Consider the following 18,740-nt stretch of genomic DNA (forward strand, 5'->3'; position numbering starts at 1 on the left):
TGCTTTCACAGTCCTGACATCACAGCTTACAATTATTTTGCACATAAAACAGTGCAAAGTCCAAACGAAGCATAACCACACATCTCATGCCTTGCAACTTCACAAGTATTAGAGAAAGAAATGACTAAACTTTTCCCTCTCTTGCCAGAGTCTTTCCAGTCCTCTCCTGGGGGCTCCAGGTTTCACTGCTAACTGGTCCCATGGGACTGGGGTCCTGCTCCAGGTGCCCACTGCAGGAGAATGTGGAAGATTTCAAGGGTGCTTAAGTGCTGCTCCTTTTAAAGCAAACACAAGGCTTGCAAGTCACTGCTGTAATTGAAAAGGTTACATGATACTATGAGCAAAAGTGCTCTTCACGCTCGCCTTGCAGTCACGCTCAAGCAATACAGATGCAGTAAGACGTGGCCTTGTCACCTTTACAAAACATTGGCACCACAGAATGCATTTAAAGTTACTTTTTGGCTTTAAAGCCCAGAAAAATAACATGTGGTTTGATATTGATTTTAGTTTCCTTAACCTCTGATTGTGAAGCCCCACAAAACATTCTGGTATCACTTTAAGCTTCCAAACCGGGGACTATCAATGGCCAAGACCGGTTTCTTCATAAAGTCACGGTATACAACTTTTTTTAAATTAGAGCATCATCTTCCTCTAAACATGCTTTAACTTTTATAGGCCTGCTGACATTTTTATTGTCAAATAATTTGAAACTGCCAGGCACTGGAGCAAATTATGGCCAATATCACAATGAGAAGCAATACTTTATTTGGGGTCTCTGAGCCATGTATACAAATCGTTACGGATCCAGTACAACTGACCCAGCGACAAGCTCTCACGGGCATTCCTCAGAGAGCCCAGCTCTGCTCCCAACGCTAACACATAAAACTGTCACCTTGCTGCTCCACGGGCCTGCTTCGTGTGGCTATGCAGAGCTGGATCACATCACGATAGCTATAAAAACAGTTTTTCTTCTTTGCTATTGTTAACACCACGGAGCCATCCATCACTGCTGCAAAATCCACGGAGTTTCCACCAGGGTTGGAGCCAGCCCTGCCTGCTCTTTTCTTCCTGGGTCTCTTTGCAGGACTCGGTCTTCCCTTCCTCCAAGCAGCCTTCAAGACTAATTACCAAACTGATATCCCCATATCTTACCGTGCCCTCCTAGTACCTCAGGTTAAAGGTAAATAGGTATCAATACTGATGCACTTTACTCAGCTGGACGTTTACCGAGGTTTTAGGGTTTCCAGCTGCTATTAACCAATATACTTCTGAGCAGCCACACAGATGCATTAGGAGATGAAGTGGTGCCAGCGCAGTCTCAGGACAGAAGAAATAAAGGCAGCCACAAACCTCCCTCCTCTTGTCACAGCAAGAGCCAGTCGGTCCCAGCTGGAAATTGAGATAGAAATAGCCAGTGAACTGGTGAAGTTAACTGAGCACTGGAACAGGTCGCCACGCGGGGCTGTGAAGTCTCCATCCTTGAACGCTGAAGGAGAAAGGATTATAAGCCCACACTTCCACACTAACAGCTGCAGGTTCCCTCGGGGAGCGTAGGAGGAACACACACATGCTTGAAGTGTCTGAATCACCAAAAATCCGCCCTTCTCTAGGTGTTCCTGCACTGCACGGACCAGGCCTCCCCGCACTGCAAGACACAGAAACGCGGCTCACAGAGCGGAGCAGCACCTCCATGCTGAGAGATTTGTGGGAGTAAAGAGCTTTGCCCTGGGATGCCCCTAAGCCACTTGCAGGGTGCCTCTTCCCCCTCCTCTCCACGGGCCTTGCTGAGGAAAAATATTTTCCTTAGCCAATAAAATGTGGGACTCTCCTTTCTCACAGTAACTTGAATCATGTACAAGAACTTCAGATTTATTTGTTTTGTGGAATATGAGATTTGAGTCTCAGTCAATTCACCAAAATGAGTTGGATGCTCAGAGTTGGTTCAATAAAAAATAAATAAATAAAAAGGATAAAAAAAGTTCTGGTAAGATTTTTCTGTGCTATTTCTGATTCTTGTCTCACCCATGCTGAGAAGGAATCCCTTGCTTACAATATTAGTCTGTTGAAGAAAGGAAACAGCTTTATATTTTTGCATTAAATAAATCAATTTCAATAACCAACCATCCCTCCTTTGCTATTACGCTGTTTGCATCAATGCCCTATTAAAAATGCAATGCTTGCCAGAGCAAGGAGCCCTCAATGAATCTTGATTGGTTTCTTCACAACTCAGTTCTCCTGAAGTGCCATGTCCAAAAGCAGGTGGGTGTCTCTAATACAGAAGTTCTGCATTGGGAACGATAAACTAGTATTGCTAGGTCAGAAAAAGCATCTTTATAAGATGCAGAAGGCAAAAGTCATCACTGCCTTCTTCGCACCTCAGCTAGACCCATGCAGGCCGTGTCCGAAGATGGGGAATCCTCTCAGTTGAAGCTCGGACAAAGAGGTTTACCTGTTTTGCTAGTCTTTTTGCTGAACAGATGATTTTTCCCCTGGTTTTACTATCCTAATTATCATCCATTTTTAATTGGCACAGTTTAATAAGCAGCATACTCCCCTTAGCAGAGATAATTCTTTGCTGAAAAGTCAGCCCAACACAGATGGCTGCAAACCCAACATTTTGGCAGCTCCCATTTGGTCCATATTGAAAAAGGCCCCATATGGAACAAGTCATATGTGCGGGCTTGGCTGCTCCTGCCAGCTTGCTCCAAAAAGGAGCATGGATGTCGGTGCCGCAGGGAAGGGAAGACGGTCTGCAAGGAGAAACCTGCCCTGGCTGCTAAACACTTCTCAATCAAGCTGAGCACAGCCAGGCCCAGTAGCTGCTCGCCAGAAGACACGATACCAGCAGAGAGAACACGGCCACGTGTCCGAGCTACTACAGTTTGTGATTAACTAATCACTCCAGTTCTAGAGGCCTCACGAGAAGCAGAGCATCTACTCATGTTGAACTGTAGAGGTTCATACTTCTAATCCAGACCCCAGCTGTAGGCACCAACATTTGGATTTGGGAGCTGTAACTTCCAGCAAAGCATTTTTGGGCACTTTGATCTGTGTTCCCCAGGCCAGATAAACAACCCCTGGAGATTACTGGAGCAGGTGACAGGTTAGACCCTTCCTTATTGATTCTTACTGTAACGATGGCCCAGCAGCAGTGTGGGTGCGCACACGTACGCGTGCAAGAGGTTAATGGTCCCAACTTCTCTTATGACAAAAACTGGGCCAATGTCAACCAGTCTGTGTTCATCTAAATTTTTAGCCACCTTGTAATTGTTTTTTGGCTGTTTAAAGCCCCCTAAATATCACTTTCCCATGGAATCCATTAGCAGAAGTTTCAGAAAACTCTACAGAAGACAACAACTGAATACAAAACAAAAAGGCTGCTAACTTGTCCACATACAGGGCCAAATGTTGAAGTGAAGTGAGCAGTAACGAAGGCACCAACCACTGCTTCAGAACAGGAGGCTGACATGCAGGCCTGCTGTGCTGCCTATCAGGAAAAAGGGTCATTTACCCTTCACATCTACTCTTCACAGCAGCATCTGCTCTTCACAATCACCTACTCTTCTCAGCAGCACCTCAAGATGAAAGCACAGTGTTGCAATCTACAACTGCAACAAGGAACAGCTCTGCTTGAAAGATCTAAAGAGGCTCAGCATAAAGACGGAGCAGCATTCACCCAGAGGCAACATGGAGAGGCTCCTCCCAAGGCCCTGCTCTCCACCATTTGGGTAACGAGTGGTTCTGCAAACAGACACAGGAGACATCCCAAGGATGCCCTGACCGTGGGGACTGTGAATTACATCTGGTTCATGTGGGACAGGCAAGAAACGTGCAGGAGAATGGCCACACCTGCCCTTCCAGCTGCACGTCAGCCAGAGCCAGGGAGGCTGCCTCCAAATTGGGCTGGACCGACGCAATTGAGCTCCTTGCACTACAGGCCAAGAGAAAGGCCTGGCCGCGGGAAGCCATCCTAGGCAAGCAGCATCCCTCAGAACAGATCTAAAGCCTTCACCTATTTAACTGTTAACAAGGACTACCACAAATGCTCCATTCCATAAACAGCATTTGCAAGTGATCAATATTAAAGCAATTGCTATTACAAAATACTATGTTTTATCCCGCTCATTTTATCTAGAGAGACAATCACTTGCTTAGGATGGTAAACATGTGCCATTAATCAAAGCAGAGGAATGAAGCCAAAGGAATTATTTCAGAAATGGACGGCCAGTTGCTTTCGCAATCAACCAATAAGTAGTAGCAATGTATTTCTTCATATTATTATTAGAAACAAACCATAACTAACAACAAGTTGTTTCAAAACTGCAGACTGAAAGGTTAAAGCAAACCACAATTTTTGCATATTATTATAACAAACTTCAAAATGCATAAAAAATACACAAAGCCAAATGAAAATACTAGTCTCACCCACATAAAATAGTTGAGCATTTACATCTGACACATTAATATCCTGGCATCTTAAAAGCAGTGCTTTCAAGAAGTAATAAATGCAATATTTGGTTCCGTAGGATAGATTGTTTTAATAGCAATGAAATACTTGGAATGGAAAAGGGAGGACTTCATTATCTGATGCAAAAAAGAAAAGGTCAGTTCCTGCTTTCTAATGCAACATTGCCCCCACCTGGACAAAGGTAGCTTGCACTAACGCCAATAGGCTGGCATCAGCACCATAAAAGTTTGACTTGAAAGAAAAAAAAAAAGTGAATTTTCCCAAATGTCTTCGAAAGGGGGTCATAGCAAACTTATGATTTTGTAGTACCCTTTTTTTCAAGCTCATCTAAGTCTTTTACTTGACCATTTGAAAATCCTTTAAATATTTGACTTAGATGATAGCTACTCAATATTCATGAGAAATTCTTTTATACTATATGCCTGTTTCTCATTCCTGCAAAAAGGGGAATATTTTTCTAAAAATAATATTGTATAAAATCAAAGCATGCTTCTAGTTTCAATGCAGTATGTTTGCAATTATGCATACTGTTTGCAAATAATAGGTATATGTTCATAACGTGCATAGAAAATGATGAATCTTTTGATAGGGGAACACCATATGCTATTCTTTTAGATAAACAAACACAGTAAAGTCACTTACATTTTTACCAACTAAGTGATTAGTTGGTAAAACTAAGTGATTAGTTGGTAAAACTAACTGATTAGTTGGTAAAACTTTCATAAGGCTTAGCCTTTATGAAAAAAAAAGTAACGAGTTTTAAGCAGTTCTTGCAACAAGTAACTTCCTTCCGAATGATTCCTCACAGGCCCTGGAGTGACCAACTCCAAGAAACCTGAAAACTGCCCTTCACCTTTTGAGAAATTACAAAATAAAAAGCTGGGAGAACTGGGCATCTTTCCTCTTTGCTTCATGCAGAACCTATTCTTGCATTCAACGAAAATTTCCCACAATCAAAGCCTCTGAAATGATAAGAGAAGGTACCCTCACAGTTAAAACAGATGTTATGAGAGCACTAGAAACTATAATTAAATAAAAATAAATAAATAAAAACTATTGGAAGACTCATATAGGTGCTATGCAGAAGAAAGGAAACTACATTTTAGAATATAATTGGAATACAAGTTAAATACATTTGGACCTTATATACATACATCCCTTGGATGGATGGATGCTTTGCCTCTCAAGCAAGTTGCCTTTTGCAAATACAGCTCATTACCAGCATCGAAATGTGAGACAATCATTTCCTTCCAGACAGCATTTATTTTAGTGCCCTCTGCTGTTAATATTACTCTGCTGCTTTAAATTGGCATTAGAAAATAGGGGGGGGGAAGAGTTGAATTTTTCCAGTAAAGTCTCTTTGCAACACCACATTGTTTTCCATATTGCCTGACTCTATTAACTGCAATTTGACTAAGCAAATAGTCACCTTTTCATACTGTCAGGCCGTATTTAAAATAGTACATTATGCAAAGATTATACTTTCATGATAGGATGCATTTGATTCTGTGGCACTGATTAAATTTCTCTAGCGCCTAAATTCTGGTTCCTGAACACAATGAAGTTATTTGCAAGCAAACCTTGTTTTGCTGCCAGGAGCAGCAGGGCCCAGCTACCACAACAGAGCGCGGGGCCAGGAGGGCTCCTGCACTTGCAGCCACTCCATGTGCTTTAAAGGGCTCTCATTAAAAATCTGCAGGCTAAAGACTACAAGTGGTAGAAGCAACTGTTAGATAAAATGAAAGACATCACCTGAAAATCCTCACTGCTTCGGTTTAGGCTGCTGAAGTTAGTTTATTTTATAAATAATAGATAGGCTCTCTGTGAATACAAGGTTAATGCTGTCTCTCTGGGGGCTGCTGCACTTCACAGGCAGCTGATGCTCCCGCTATTTGTGATTCCACACACGTCCTCTCAATGGATGACACCATGGAGCAGCTCCATCCAGCGCTGCACCGCGCATCGGCCACGGCTTTGTCCATCTCCGGACTCACCAGGACCTTTCAAAATACTAAAAGCACCTGAGAGCTGGGGCAGACTGCATCACTTCTAACAGTAACAGCCATATCTGTTTCAGTGGTGTTAGAGGTCAGGCTTATTTTCACACATCTCTATTATTTAAGCACGAGCTTCATCATGAAGAATCAATCTTTGTTTTATGACCATAAAATTGTTTTCGATGCGCCCGACGTCGTGGGAGCCCCGCGGATCAATCGCAATGATCCCATCGCCTCCCGGCGCCGTCCGTGCGGCTCCAAGGGCGCTGGGCGGCCCGGCCGGGCCCGGCACCCGCCGCCTGCCAAATCACACACAGAGAACCTCCGCTTTCCTAACACCCCCTCATTGCAACCTCAGCCCGTTTCTGCCTCTGCACCGCTGACGATGCCTCAGAAAAAGCCCTGACTAAAAAGGTGAAAGTGGCGCTGCCGCCCTTGCCCCGTTCCCCCCGCTGCACCTACTGCCCTTGGCACCGGTTTTCTCTTGTCCGTGGAGCTCTCGTTTGCCCTGTGATGTGCCCAGAGCTGCGGAGGACTCGGCACAATTTGTTTGCTTCATTTTGGAGAAAAACAGATTTTTGGAAGGCAGGCGCTGCTGTGCTGAGACCAAAGCTGCTCAGAGAAACACGCCAGCTTTGACCGAGCTCTTCTCTGAAGATACTTCCCAGGGTCTGGCCAAGCTCAGAGATCACTTTGAGAAGAGCTGAATGCAGAGATTGCTGCGTCCCTTAGGGGCTTTTTACCGCTGAACACGGCTCTTTCTCCAGTTTGAACAAAATCAGCACTGCTGCAGAAGGGGAGATCACAGAAAACTCACCCAACAAGAACCGATAACGGAGCGGGTGCCATCTGCTAACCAGCAGCCCTCTGTGCTTGATTTGGGCATAGCAGGGAGCCAAATCTCTGCTGCTTGATTTTTCTTTCCTGAGGAATAACTTTCCATTTCTTTGTCTGCCCATTAAGCTTTGAAACATCTGTGGGTACCCAAACTGAGCAGGGAGGCGGAGGAGCTTCAAAAAGCCTCGCGAATCGGACGGAGTTTCTTTCTGATGGGGGATTACAAACTCTGACCAGTACTTCTTCCTATGACTCCCTTTCTAAAGCACATGTGCAGGTAGAGCCCTGCCAGAAACAGCAGGAATCTTTGCACAAATTGCATAACGAAAATCCTTGAGACAGCATGACAAATGTCTCACACTCCATTTCTATCCAAGCTGTCATGCATTTAAGAAGACCAAAGAAAGTCAGTATTTGTAGCTATTTGGCATTATGTAGTCCTCACCATACACTGCATAAGTACTAACCATTTGTAACACTTTGAGTAGACAATTTTATTTAAAAGTAAGGGCAAATGAGATTGCAGGGTGCCCAGAGTCATGATTCACAAGGGTGGTCAGCCTCCCAACCCATTGGTGTGGCTCTTTTGGTCACAAAGAGAACAGATGTTTGCTTAGAAGGTTCCCTTAGACAATATTGTCCATTACCGATTTACATGTTCACCACACATATATAAGAGTACGTGATTTATTTACCTAAATAATTTACCTGTAATTGCAATATTTACATTTAATATCAGTTAAGTGCTTTGCACATATCTTAAGTTCATCTTCCCTTTAAAAAGATTGGCTACCTCTTACGTCAATCATAAAGCTGTGTGCTAGCTTGCTATTTTGTCTTCAATATTTAACAAACTGAAAGTGACAGTCCTGCTTAGCAAGACAATCCACTTAGCAAGAAGTGTCAGAAAGTCTCTTTAGAGTCCTTGTGTTGCACTGAGATATTTTAGCACAGAACCTGTACCTGTAAAAATGTGGTTTATGAGGAAATAGCAGAGATATAATGCCATAGTAGTTTCTTACAGAAGCAATAAACCCATTTAATGTAGATTAGTTTTCAAAGATGATCATAAAATCAGGCTGTTCTAAATGAGCCACAGTTCTGAAAAAAGTCAGAGCAACAGTCTCAAAGGAGCAAAAATGCAATACTGTATTTTTGCCTACAATTTCCTGCTGATGCCATCAAATCCTTATAACAAACATTGTTCAAATAGTAAATAAAGCATGCATTTGGCTGTTTCAAAGAAGTAAAGCTGGCTCTCCCAGATTTAGCTTTCTAATATTCAGGTGCTTTGTTGATTTATTTACTAGCACACATTTCAGTGCGCTGTTTAATACATAACAGAACTGAACAGCACATTTCTGTAGAAAACATGTATCTTATTCATATCAACTAGGTAATCTCTAGAAAAACACATGAAACTCTACTGAATAATCCAATAAAAATCACACCAAGTACTCTATCTTCTGATTCTATTAGGTACCAGTATATGACTTGTTAAGTTAAATTTATATCATAATACTGGCAGAAGCAGAAATAACCCTTTAGAGACTTCTACTACTTTTTTACAGAAGGACATTTTTTCTTATTTTCACGGCTTCCTAAGATTATCCAACAGAGGGCTCCCAGCAGCTATTAAAAAGCTTAATGGAGAGTCAAAAATATAAGCTCTAGTACATACATATAAATTATCAAGCTCATTTTAATAAATCTCTTCTGTACACATACACACAAACATACATATGAACACACAGATACACACATGCACCACACTTCAATCAGAAATTTGCAAAAGCACACAACAAAGTCACCCAGGAAGTTCCTCATGACAATCTGTGTTCTGCTACAGCAAGTTAGCTCAAGAATATTTTCAATACAATTTTTTTTGTTAAGTTTGAAAAGTAGTATATTTTTAAATATACTACTTTTTTTTTTTTTTTTATATTTATATTTTTTATATTTTATATTTTTTAATATTTTTGCTGCATACATGAAGCTACACTTTTTTATAACTTCTAGGCCCCTCTACTTTGGAAGAACACACACAAAATGGTGTGGAGCAAAGTGTGACTGTGCAGCATCAGCCAATGCAAGGGGCAAGGGCAGATTGGTGCTCTACACACAGTGTTTGAAAACAATCTCTTTTTCCCTGTCAACTGGAAATATACAGGACCTTTGGAGGAAATGTCTAGGTGACAGCAGGATTAGATTGTTTTATAGACTTAGACTTCTTTCTTTATACAGCTATTGTCTTACTAAGTTCAAAAGTAGATACAATGCAGAAACTAAAATTTAGTAGTCATACAAAGAAAAATGTCAAAAAAAGTCTGTTTACTTACCACAAGTCTCCATCTTCAATAGTCCTGTCATTCGGGGCTCCAGCATGGCCATAGTGTAAAACAGAGGAGTTCTCCCCACTGGAGGTGAAAAGAAAACACAGCAGAATTAGCAGAAAGGGAACATGAAGGCCCACGACATGTAAAGGAATATCACAAGTGGTGAAATAATCACTAGGGCACTGATACATTGAACATGAAATCTGGCAGCCTGTGAAAGCAGCCACAGAGCCTTCCTCAGATCCAGTGGATATGGCACATTGGGCACCTCGGGCAGCAGGAGCGGCCACCGACCGGCCGGGCATTTTGCAGCTCTGGCTGCAAGGTGCTGGTGCTGCCTTTCTGCGGACGGGTATCACTGCTGACAAAAACACTTGTCGAATTGATAGCAGCGTTAAGAGAAGCAATGAGACAAGAGTCATTTTTCAACCTATACCCATTTACTTCCTTTTAGGCATCTTTTTTAAATTACTGATATATTTTCATGTTTGAGGCTAAATATTACAAAGTATTAAAAAAAAATCATCAGAGTAAAATATGATGTTTGAAAGGCTCCAGGAGTTCCTAGGTCTAAAAAATTCGCCTGTTCCCCTAGCATACCTGGTGTATAATGTCAGCAGTAATGTCAGACACAGTAACTATCACTTTATTTTTACCACTTAAAGTGCAAAAAAAGCCTATTAATCCTCACACTATAAAGGAAAGACTTCAATTCCTGGAAGGTGTTCAGACTGAACTGCTGATTCACAGGAATGGGAAAGCTTTCCCCAAAAAGAACGGACCCTCGTTCAACACTTCTGAAACTCTGTGATCCATTCAGTGACCTGTCTTTGGTCTCAGCATCTTCTCTTGTCTACTGGTATCCCTCTCATTTTATCAAACGTCAGTTAAAAGACAGGCAAAGATTTCAAGCTCTGCTGATTTTCCTTTTATTATTCCCCTCAGATAGATGGCTCTCCCTTTTATTCTTCAAAAGGCTAAAAGCATTAAACCATTTCCAAAAATGCATGTTAGAACACGGATACTGTGGTGTCTTGCTGATCCCTCAAGCTGACTTGTCGATCCAGATCTAACCTTTTAGCAAAACTGGGTCGGTCTTTCTGCTCAAATTTGATTCTTTGATTGTGGTGGAGAAACAGCTTAATATTTTAGCTGAAAGAAATGGGAAGATCATTTCAGTGAATCTTTTGTCGTATCTAAAGTGAATGTAGCACCTGATGCATTTTTCATAGTATGCTTTTAATAATGCAATTTAAAAAATCATTAACACACCTGCACTGTATCCAAAAAGAGATAACTTTCAAGATATATGAAGTAGTTATAGACAACTGGATATTTAATTGATCATTTCTTCACATAGATTCAGTAATTCCTTAAACAATGACTATGGAGCAGAAAGTAACTGTCTTCTTAAATTTCTGAAACCTTTCAGTCTAAAAGGCTGCGTTTTGTTAATATTTTCAAAGCAATAACATTTAATTGCTAAATATTCTATGTATACAAGAATGATTGTGTAATAAGGCAGTGGGAAACAAAGTTCTAGGAATGATGTGCTGAAAACTGTATTTCTTCTAATTATATGGACAACAAAGTAAAAAGTCATGAAATTAAGAATAAAAACACATAATTAAGGCTGCAAGACTTTTTTTTTCCTGTGATATTGATTCAATTACTTAAAGATATTTTTTAAATGGTTTACCATCTGACTGCTTTCTATTTTCTACATGCCTGATTTGAGAACCTCTTCAGTTTTGCAGAAAATAAAAAAACAGTCCCACAAAATTTTGTAAGAGGCAGACAAAAGCAAGCTTCATTCCAACCCTTCCTACCTCTTGGGTACTTGTGGAATAATTCCTTCTGGCCATAATTTTTCTTTGAATTTCCTTGGCTAGAAAAGCAAAGTACTACACAGGGCAGCAGATGCAATCAGAAGAGAAGGTTTTCCCTGTCGGGCTGCGCTCAGAGCAGGAACCGCGTTCCCAGCGGCAGCTCCTTTCATGTGGGCTGGACAGCAGCAGCGCCAACTCCTACCTCTGCTTGGGACCATCAGCACTCTGAACCCACAACCTTTTTGTTTTATGGGGAAAAAAGAAAAAGCACAAATGAGTGGAAAAAAAAGGCCATCTGGCATCACACTGAGCGCTGCCTCCCCAGGAGGAGCGCACGGCTTCGAATCCTTGCACGCAGGCAAGCGAGCAGCACCACCGCTGCCAGCAGGATTACAGTTGCAGGTACTATCCTTTATTTCTTTCAAAAAATGGGGGTAAAGCATGAGAAGCAAATTAGCATAAGAATGTATTTATGATCAACTTTACAAAATTTTTCAGGAGGCTAAAGGGCTTGACTCCACTCCAGTGTATTTGCAGATAACTTGTTCACATATACGCTGGAACCCTGTGTTACCCGGCAAACCAGACACATAAATAAACCATATATTCAAATGCAAGTACTGCACAAACGTTTTCAACAATAGATGTTCCAAATCCAAAGATATGGAATTTCCTTAGCACATTTCAATGTGGAGGTTCTTAAGTTTACAAAATAATTCTGTAAGGTTGAGCACCAACTGCTATGGAAGATGCATGAAAATCTGTTTTCATCGCTGTTATTTAAATGTTAAGTAGCAATTTTTCTTGGCATTATGAGGCTCCATCATGCAAACTATGGCTCGGGAGCATGAACAGGACTGTGCCAGAGCAAAAGGCAGGTGTTGCTGCTCAAGACCTGGCAGGGACACACCACGCAACCCCGGCCTGGTTCCTGTTGAGAGCGGCGGTGGCGGCGGAGCTGCCGGCCTTGGACCAGTCCTACGGACCGAACGCCCAGCAGCAACCGAGCTCGGCAGAAGCTCTTGCCTGGGAGAGCTCTGCTGGCCACCTGCCAGCTGAAAGCAGCCAGTGCACGGCATGAAGCACGGGGATGAGGGGGAGATCTTCAGCAATGTGCCAACAACCTGAACTAAAGCAGGGATGTGGACAGCCCTCCAGCCGGTGTCTGCCAAGGGATGTGAATCCTGCCTCACTCTCAGGGCTGTTCCGACCACTGCTCCAGGACAAAGGCAAGAAAAAAGCTTTAAGTCACGGAGCCTCGCTGAAGTGATGTACATCCCCAAGCTCAATGCTACAGCTGGCCAGAAACTGCTCACAATGATTCAGCTACACTTTCAAAGGGGCTTCAAAACGATTTAAATGCCCCAGCCACTGGCAAAACAAGTGAGCCCTTGCACGGGAGCTGCTCCTTTTCTCTGCAACAACAGGGAATAGGTTTTGCAGGAGAAGGCCATCACCAGGGTACAGGGCTGGCTTCCTCACTGAAAACACTTCTGAAAATCACTGTGCATGTGGATTTGGATGTCTGCTTCAGGCACTCAAAACAAAAAATTCTCCACAATATTTCTGTGTCTCTATTTCTATTCCTTTAACAATTTGCCCCTTTGGGTGCCAAAGACACGCTTGCTACTGAAAGAATTGCATAAAGAAGCAGAAAAGCTACACAGAGAATGCAAGCAGTAGGAAATTTCAGAATGCTGAAACAGACTGCAACACTGCATAGTGGAAAATTTCAGAAACTTCAGAATGTTGTGTCCCCAACAACTGCCAGTTCACCCCAATGACACAAATCATGCAATACAGTAACTTCAGACTATAGACCTTATAGATCAACAACTAAAACCACATGCATATACAAATACACACGTGTGTAAGAGCAAAGCGAGGGCTTCAGTCCCCAGCACATAGTTTAGTCTGCCAGGGTGAGAGCTGAAGATGGCAGGAGGAAGCACCACCAAGTGAGTTGCCCTTCGCTTGCCTCTTGGTGAAAATAGCTACCTGGTGCCCTAAGACACTGCAATGAATAATTCACTCCCATTTGAGCACTACTCTGCAGTCAAAATCTTGAAGATTAGTCCTAATTACATCCAAGTACATTTATTAAATACTGTTATTTGTATTTAGTTGTATTTATGTGACGTCTGTTTGCATTTCAAATCACTTACAAGTTCAGAGTGTTTGCTAGCACTGCTCAGTACAGGACTAATCAAATTATATGACCACCCATAATACTAACAAACATACGTTATTATTCTCAATGTATTTGAGAGTGAATACATGCATGTGAATACATAAAGTCCTATTTGGTCGCACTAAATATTCATTTTCCATCTCCTGAAGACTGCAGCACTGCACAGTGACAGCCACAACTGCATGTGCTCAACATGCATGCCAAGTGATTCATTTCTTTACAGAGATACAGTATCGATTACTCTTGCTTTCCGGATCTAGGATTTGCTTCATAAACCTCAAATTATATGTCACCATTCAAACATTTTTAGACATTGCCACATCTTCAGGGAAAATAAAAAGGGAATTTTGAGACAGAAAAAAGCCCACCAATACATTAGTAGCCTTTAGCAATCAGTGATCTTCAGCAATCAGTTTGACAATGTGAGCAAAATACAGTAATTTAGTCATTGAAATATGTCTATGTCATCAACCTAAAAAAATCACTTGAATAACTTTTTTTTTTTTTTAAGCATGATTCTCTTCTATGGAAGTTTTTATCCAACCTTCAATGTTAAAAGGAAAGCTCCTGTCAAAATATTGAAATTTTAACCATCAGGAAAACAACAAAACTCAGCACAAATAGAACAATGCTTAACTATTCAAATCACTAATTGCAAAAGCAATTTTTTTTTATGTTAAACGCAGCTAAGAATAATATTTACAAAGCATACATTTTTCATTGTAATAAAATTCCTATTATCTTTTCATTATGATGTTAATTGAATCTGTCAAATAGATCTATTTGGAGTCACTTTATTATGACCTGACTTAAAACAGTTGATTTCATACATCAGAAAATAGCAATTTATTTGCAGAAACCTTTGTATCATATCCAAAAGATGTTTCCCTTAAATCAGGTTTGTTTCTAGCTTTATTAATACTGGTAGGATACAATATTGGTCCTCGCCCAGCTGTTTCAGGGTAAAACGATGCCCCACAGAGAAGAGGGTGCAGACAAAGCTGGGCTGCGGAGCACGCAGAAGCAGCCGCTAAGCCTGGTGGGAATGGTTGGATGGGGTGGGATGGGGTGAGGTGGGATGCTCAGTCAGTTCCTGTCATGACCCAGTTCTGAGCTCCCGGAGGTCCCCTGTATCAAGCAGTGCCAGTCTGGGGGCTTTCATCCATAGGGAAAGCTCAGCGTGTCCCTGCAGCATCACAAGGAGCGGCACAGCAGAGGTTCTGTAGGTCTGGAGAAGACACCCATGGTCTCCATCTGTTGTACCCAAATCAGATCCTGCAGCACATATCCTAATGCACTGCAATGAATGTGAAACTTGTATGACTGCAAGAAGATCATACACAAAACCAGCTGATTTTACCATCTCAGTCTACAACAACACCATAAAGATGAAGTCTTATTTCAATGGGATGCTAATTCTCAAGTTATACGATGGTACTTAAATGGGGAAACTTTGCAGACAATTTAGATGCACAGTCTGCCATAAAACTGCTCATGCTCCTACTCAAATTTTACATATAAATTGGCAAACTGCATTTACAAATAACCAATTGAATAAAGAGCAGAAGAAGCAAGGATGCTAATTGGCCTTATTGCAGTCAAAACAATATAACTTTAACATCATTACCTTAAAAAAATATTTTTAGCATAAGTCTATTTGGATTCAATGCAAGATAAATGACTGTGACTAACAGCAACAAATGGAGCATATATACAAATATATACCTCATCTGACTGTCCTATACTACTAACTAGATTTACTCCACTGAAAAAATAAGACTGATTCCTGTGTAAAGTACAGAACTGTCCTTCAATGTGTATTCTACACTATCCTTCTGTAGTTCTGCATTACAAATGGGTATTTCTACAATGACACAGAGTTTTTTTAAAATAATTTCCAAAATACAACAGTTCCAACATCAACTGTTTATCAAGCAAGGGATGAAACAATCTTTTTTCTTCCAAATTCCAGAAAGATCAGTTTAATTACATCCTACCCTCAGTGGCAAAGAATTTCAAGAATGATGTGAAATACTTACGGTGCATTTCAGAGAGAGCATTTTGTGAGCAACCCAGAACAGCTCTTAAGCCCTTCTTTGTGATGCTGTTTAATAAAAAAGCCAATTGCAGCACAGATGTGAGCATAAACATGATATTGGCAACAGCAGCAGTCGTCACGGCACCTCCTGCATGCAGCGAGCGTAACCCAGCTCTCTCATTAAGACACAGCACCAGCCACCTCCCTGTTGCTCTTCCAGAGGAAGTAGCTTGAAACTCACTCTTTTGCATCGATCCAGTGGGAATTCAGCAACAATAAACTGCAAGTCTGGCATGCGCACAGCTTACCTGCCACAGATGCACGTGTAGGAAGTATGGCGCATCCCGCCTCGAGCATAGCAATAGTGCTGGAAAAGGCTGCAAAGAAAGAAATTGGTAATCAATAATACATTCTCAACTTAGAGAAGGCAGAGGGGAAAGCAAGCCTGCCTCAGCACTGCTGCCTGCTGCAGATTCCCAGCTCCGTGACGCAGGCTCTGCCCTTGGTGCTCCGTGTCGCACTCCAATTCCCCTGCGGCCGGAGCCCAGCTGCTCTGCGGGTCCCCGCGGGTTTCGGGAGCTCTGCACCCAAGGGGGGGTGCTGGAGCACGGCTCAGTAACTGCGGGTGGCTTTCCTCACAATCCAGTGGAGAAGGCAAAACACTGTCAATGCAAGCATGTTAACCTGCCCACAGAAAGGCACGCGGCAACAGTTCAGCAAATGCTGAAACTACCTTAAGGTTGAGAGCAAGACTTAGTGCTGGCATTTCAGGGGTGCAACCCCCTGCAAAACCCATATTGCAGCCCTGGAGCCTTCCAGGCACGGCCTGGGGCTGCAGCGATGCCCAAGGTAGCCACGACCTGAGGGAGGCCCTGGCTATGGGTGTCACTGCCAGCGAGGCCGGGAGGCTCTTCCCACACGGGCTGCAGCGGAGGCTCCCTCACAGACCCGGCTGTCCTGCTGGGGCGGCCCCTGTGCCCTTCAAGGCCCCGAACGTTTTGATCTGTGCTGTCAAAGTCCCCTTTGTATGAGGGCAGCTGTGCCCAGAGCACAATTAATACCGGATTAGGTGCTTTAAGAGCTAAGCTCATATCATGGCCCCTTTTGTTCTTTTTGAAATATGCTCTAATTACCATCCAATTCCCTTTAATACGGAATGGATTTGAAAAACTCATTTGTTGCAATACTAAAATCATTTCATTAACACGGAGTGATAATGGTGCTATTCAAAGGCGAGGGATGATGTGATTTTGTCCTTCTGCAAGCCGCAGAACACAGTTCAAGTTCTTTGAAGGATATTAAACACATTACACACCAAACCAGACTTCAAAATTACACAGAATGGCAGCATTTCAAGAGAAACAAAACAAAGCACACAAACTAAAGAGAAAAGAAAAAAGAAAAGTCTACATTTTGGGACTACAGCCTGACTTGGCAAGGTGACACATCTTACAAGATTTTTCCTCTGTTCAAAACGCTGTCAAGATAGAAATGCTAATTTTGTATTGCCCTAGAAACCTGTAGCTGTGAAGAGTAGGTCAAGTGACAGGGAACCTACGGAGGACCTCTGAAATGGAGCACACACAGCAGAAATATCACTAAATTCAGCAACTGAAACTTATATAAGCTGCCTTTTGCTCTTGTGCAGAAGCTTCTTCACCTTAGGGACTTTTCAGATGGAAACAGTTATTGACCTTCTCCTCCACAGCATGCTTGTCTGTATGCAAGATATACGCCACAAGATGTATGGTGCACAAGCATTTAGCACAGTACTGTATTATACGGATAAACAGAGTCATGTTCTAGAAAGTAACTTTCACCGTATTTTATAGACCCTTTGCACTAAACCATTTGCATCTCCTCTCCACAGCAACTTCCAGTAACCTTCTACAGAGCTTTAAAAATGAAATAATGAAGGTTGTAAACATCCTTCCATCATCAGCGATGCAGAGATAGCAAGGTTTGCTTTGCCATATGACAACTGATCGCATATTCATGGTTGAAATTTATATGAAATTGTGCATCAGGGTAATGGCAGTCACCTTTCACTGTATTCCCAGATTAGCAATAAAGAGTGGTAAATAAAGACACGCTTCATATAATCCAGCTGTTGGCTGAACTTCATTCCTGTTTTCTGAAAGAGGAAACTTGATTGTTTCATCAAACATTTATGGACTTTCTTTTAAGGGCAAATTAGATGGTTCTTTCCTTTTTTTTTTTTTTTCTTCTTGTTTAGAAATGAATTTTAAATATAAATATAATGAATTTTAAATATAAATATAAATATAAATATATTTAGAGGTCAAAGATAATTTTTTAAAACTATTTTTTTCCATTAAATTAAAAAGGGCTACCATTATCCCCTATTAATACTCAGGGAAATCTAACACAAGTGCATTGCCACCCACACAAATATGCTGTGACACCACGTAGTCTTAGCCCTACAGCTCTGCCTGCTCTTAACTACTTTATTGACAATGATGAATTCAAAGACAAAAAAGCTCACCCTTCAGAAACAGTACAGATCCTTTGCCATTGGAAAAAAACATAAGAGTATATGCTCAGTAATTCTGAGATCTTAAAGGAGTATTGCATACATCCTCAAAATGCTAAAAAGTCCAAAGTTCAAACAGACTTTTCAAAGTGTCAAGCATTCAAAGTATTAGAGTCTTGATGTGGAGGGCAAACAGGTGTCCGCACCAGCATTCCTATTAATTTTTGCTACTGTTTGACTTTCCTGAGCAGATATCACAATCATTTTAGCAGTACTCACAGGAATCCTCTCAGATTGCTTGAAGGAAGAACACACACAACATTTTGTTCCACAAAGTATTTCCCTTCACCCCAAATTCCCCAGATGTCTGCTCCTGCTATGAACACCCGAAGTCTAGGTACCTGGTCCCTCTTCAGGAGCAGTAAGAAAAGCCCACCTGTGAGCAGCCCTGCAATACTGGGACCAAGCAGCATCCTTTGCTCTTGCTTCTTTTCTTTCGCTTTCTTTCTTTCGCTTTCTTTCTTTCGCTTTCTTTCTTTCGCTTTCTTTC

At 41.8% G+C, this 18,740-nt stretch overlaps 1 protein-coding gene across 1 annotated transcript in view; it reads right to left on the reverse strand.

Moving 5' to 3' along the window:
- Positions 1-18,740, reverse strand: part of PEPD (peptidase D) — a 97,073-nt gene that overhangs the window by 31,888 nt on the left and 46,445 nt on the right. Inside the window, exons 10-11 of the mRNA XM_026036543.1 lie at positions 16,005-16,073; positions 9,642-9,719 (exon numbers count right to left, since the gene is read on the reverse strand). Of these exons, the coding sequence (XP_025892328.1) occupies positions 9,642-9,719; positions 16,005-16,073 (147 nt within the window). The remainder of the gene's footprint in view (positions 1-9,641; positions 9,720-16,004; positions 16,074-18,740) is intronic.

This window comes from Nothoprocta perdicaria, unplaced genomic scaffold (genome assembly GCF_003342845.1).
Source record: "Nothoprocta perdicaria isolate Ctin4 unplaced genomic scaffold, notPer1 scaffold_18, whole genome shotgun sequence".
Taxonomy (NCBI): Eukaryota; Metazoa; Chordata; class Aves; order Tinamiformes; family Tinamidae; genus Nothoprocta; species Nothoprocta perdicaria.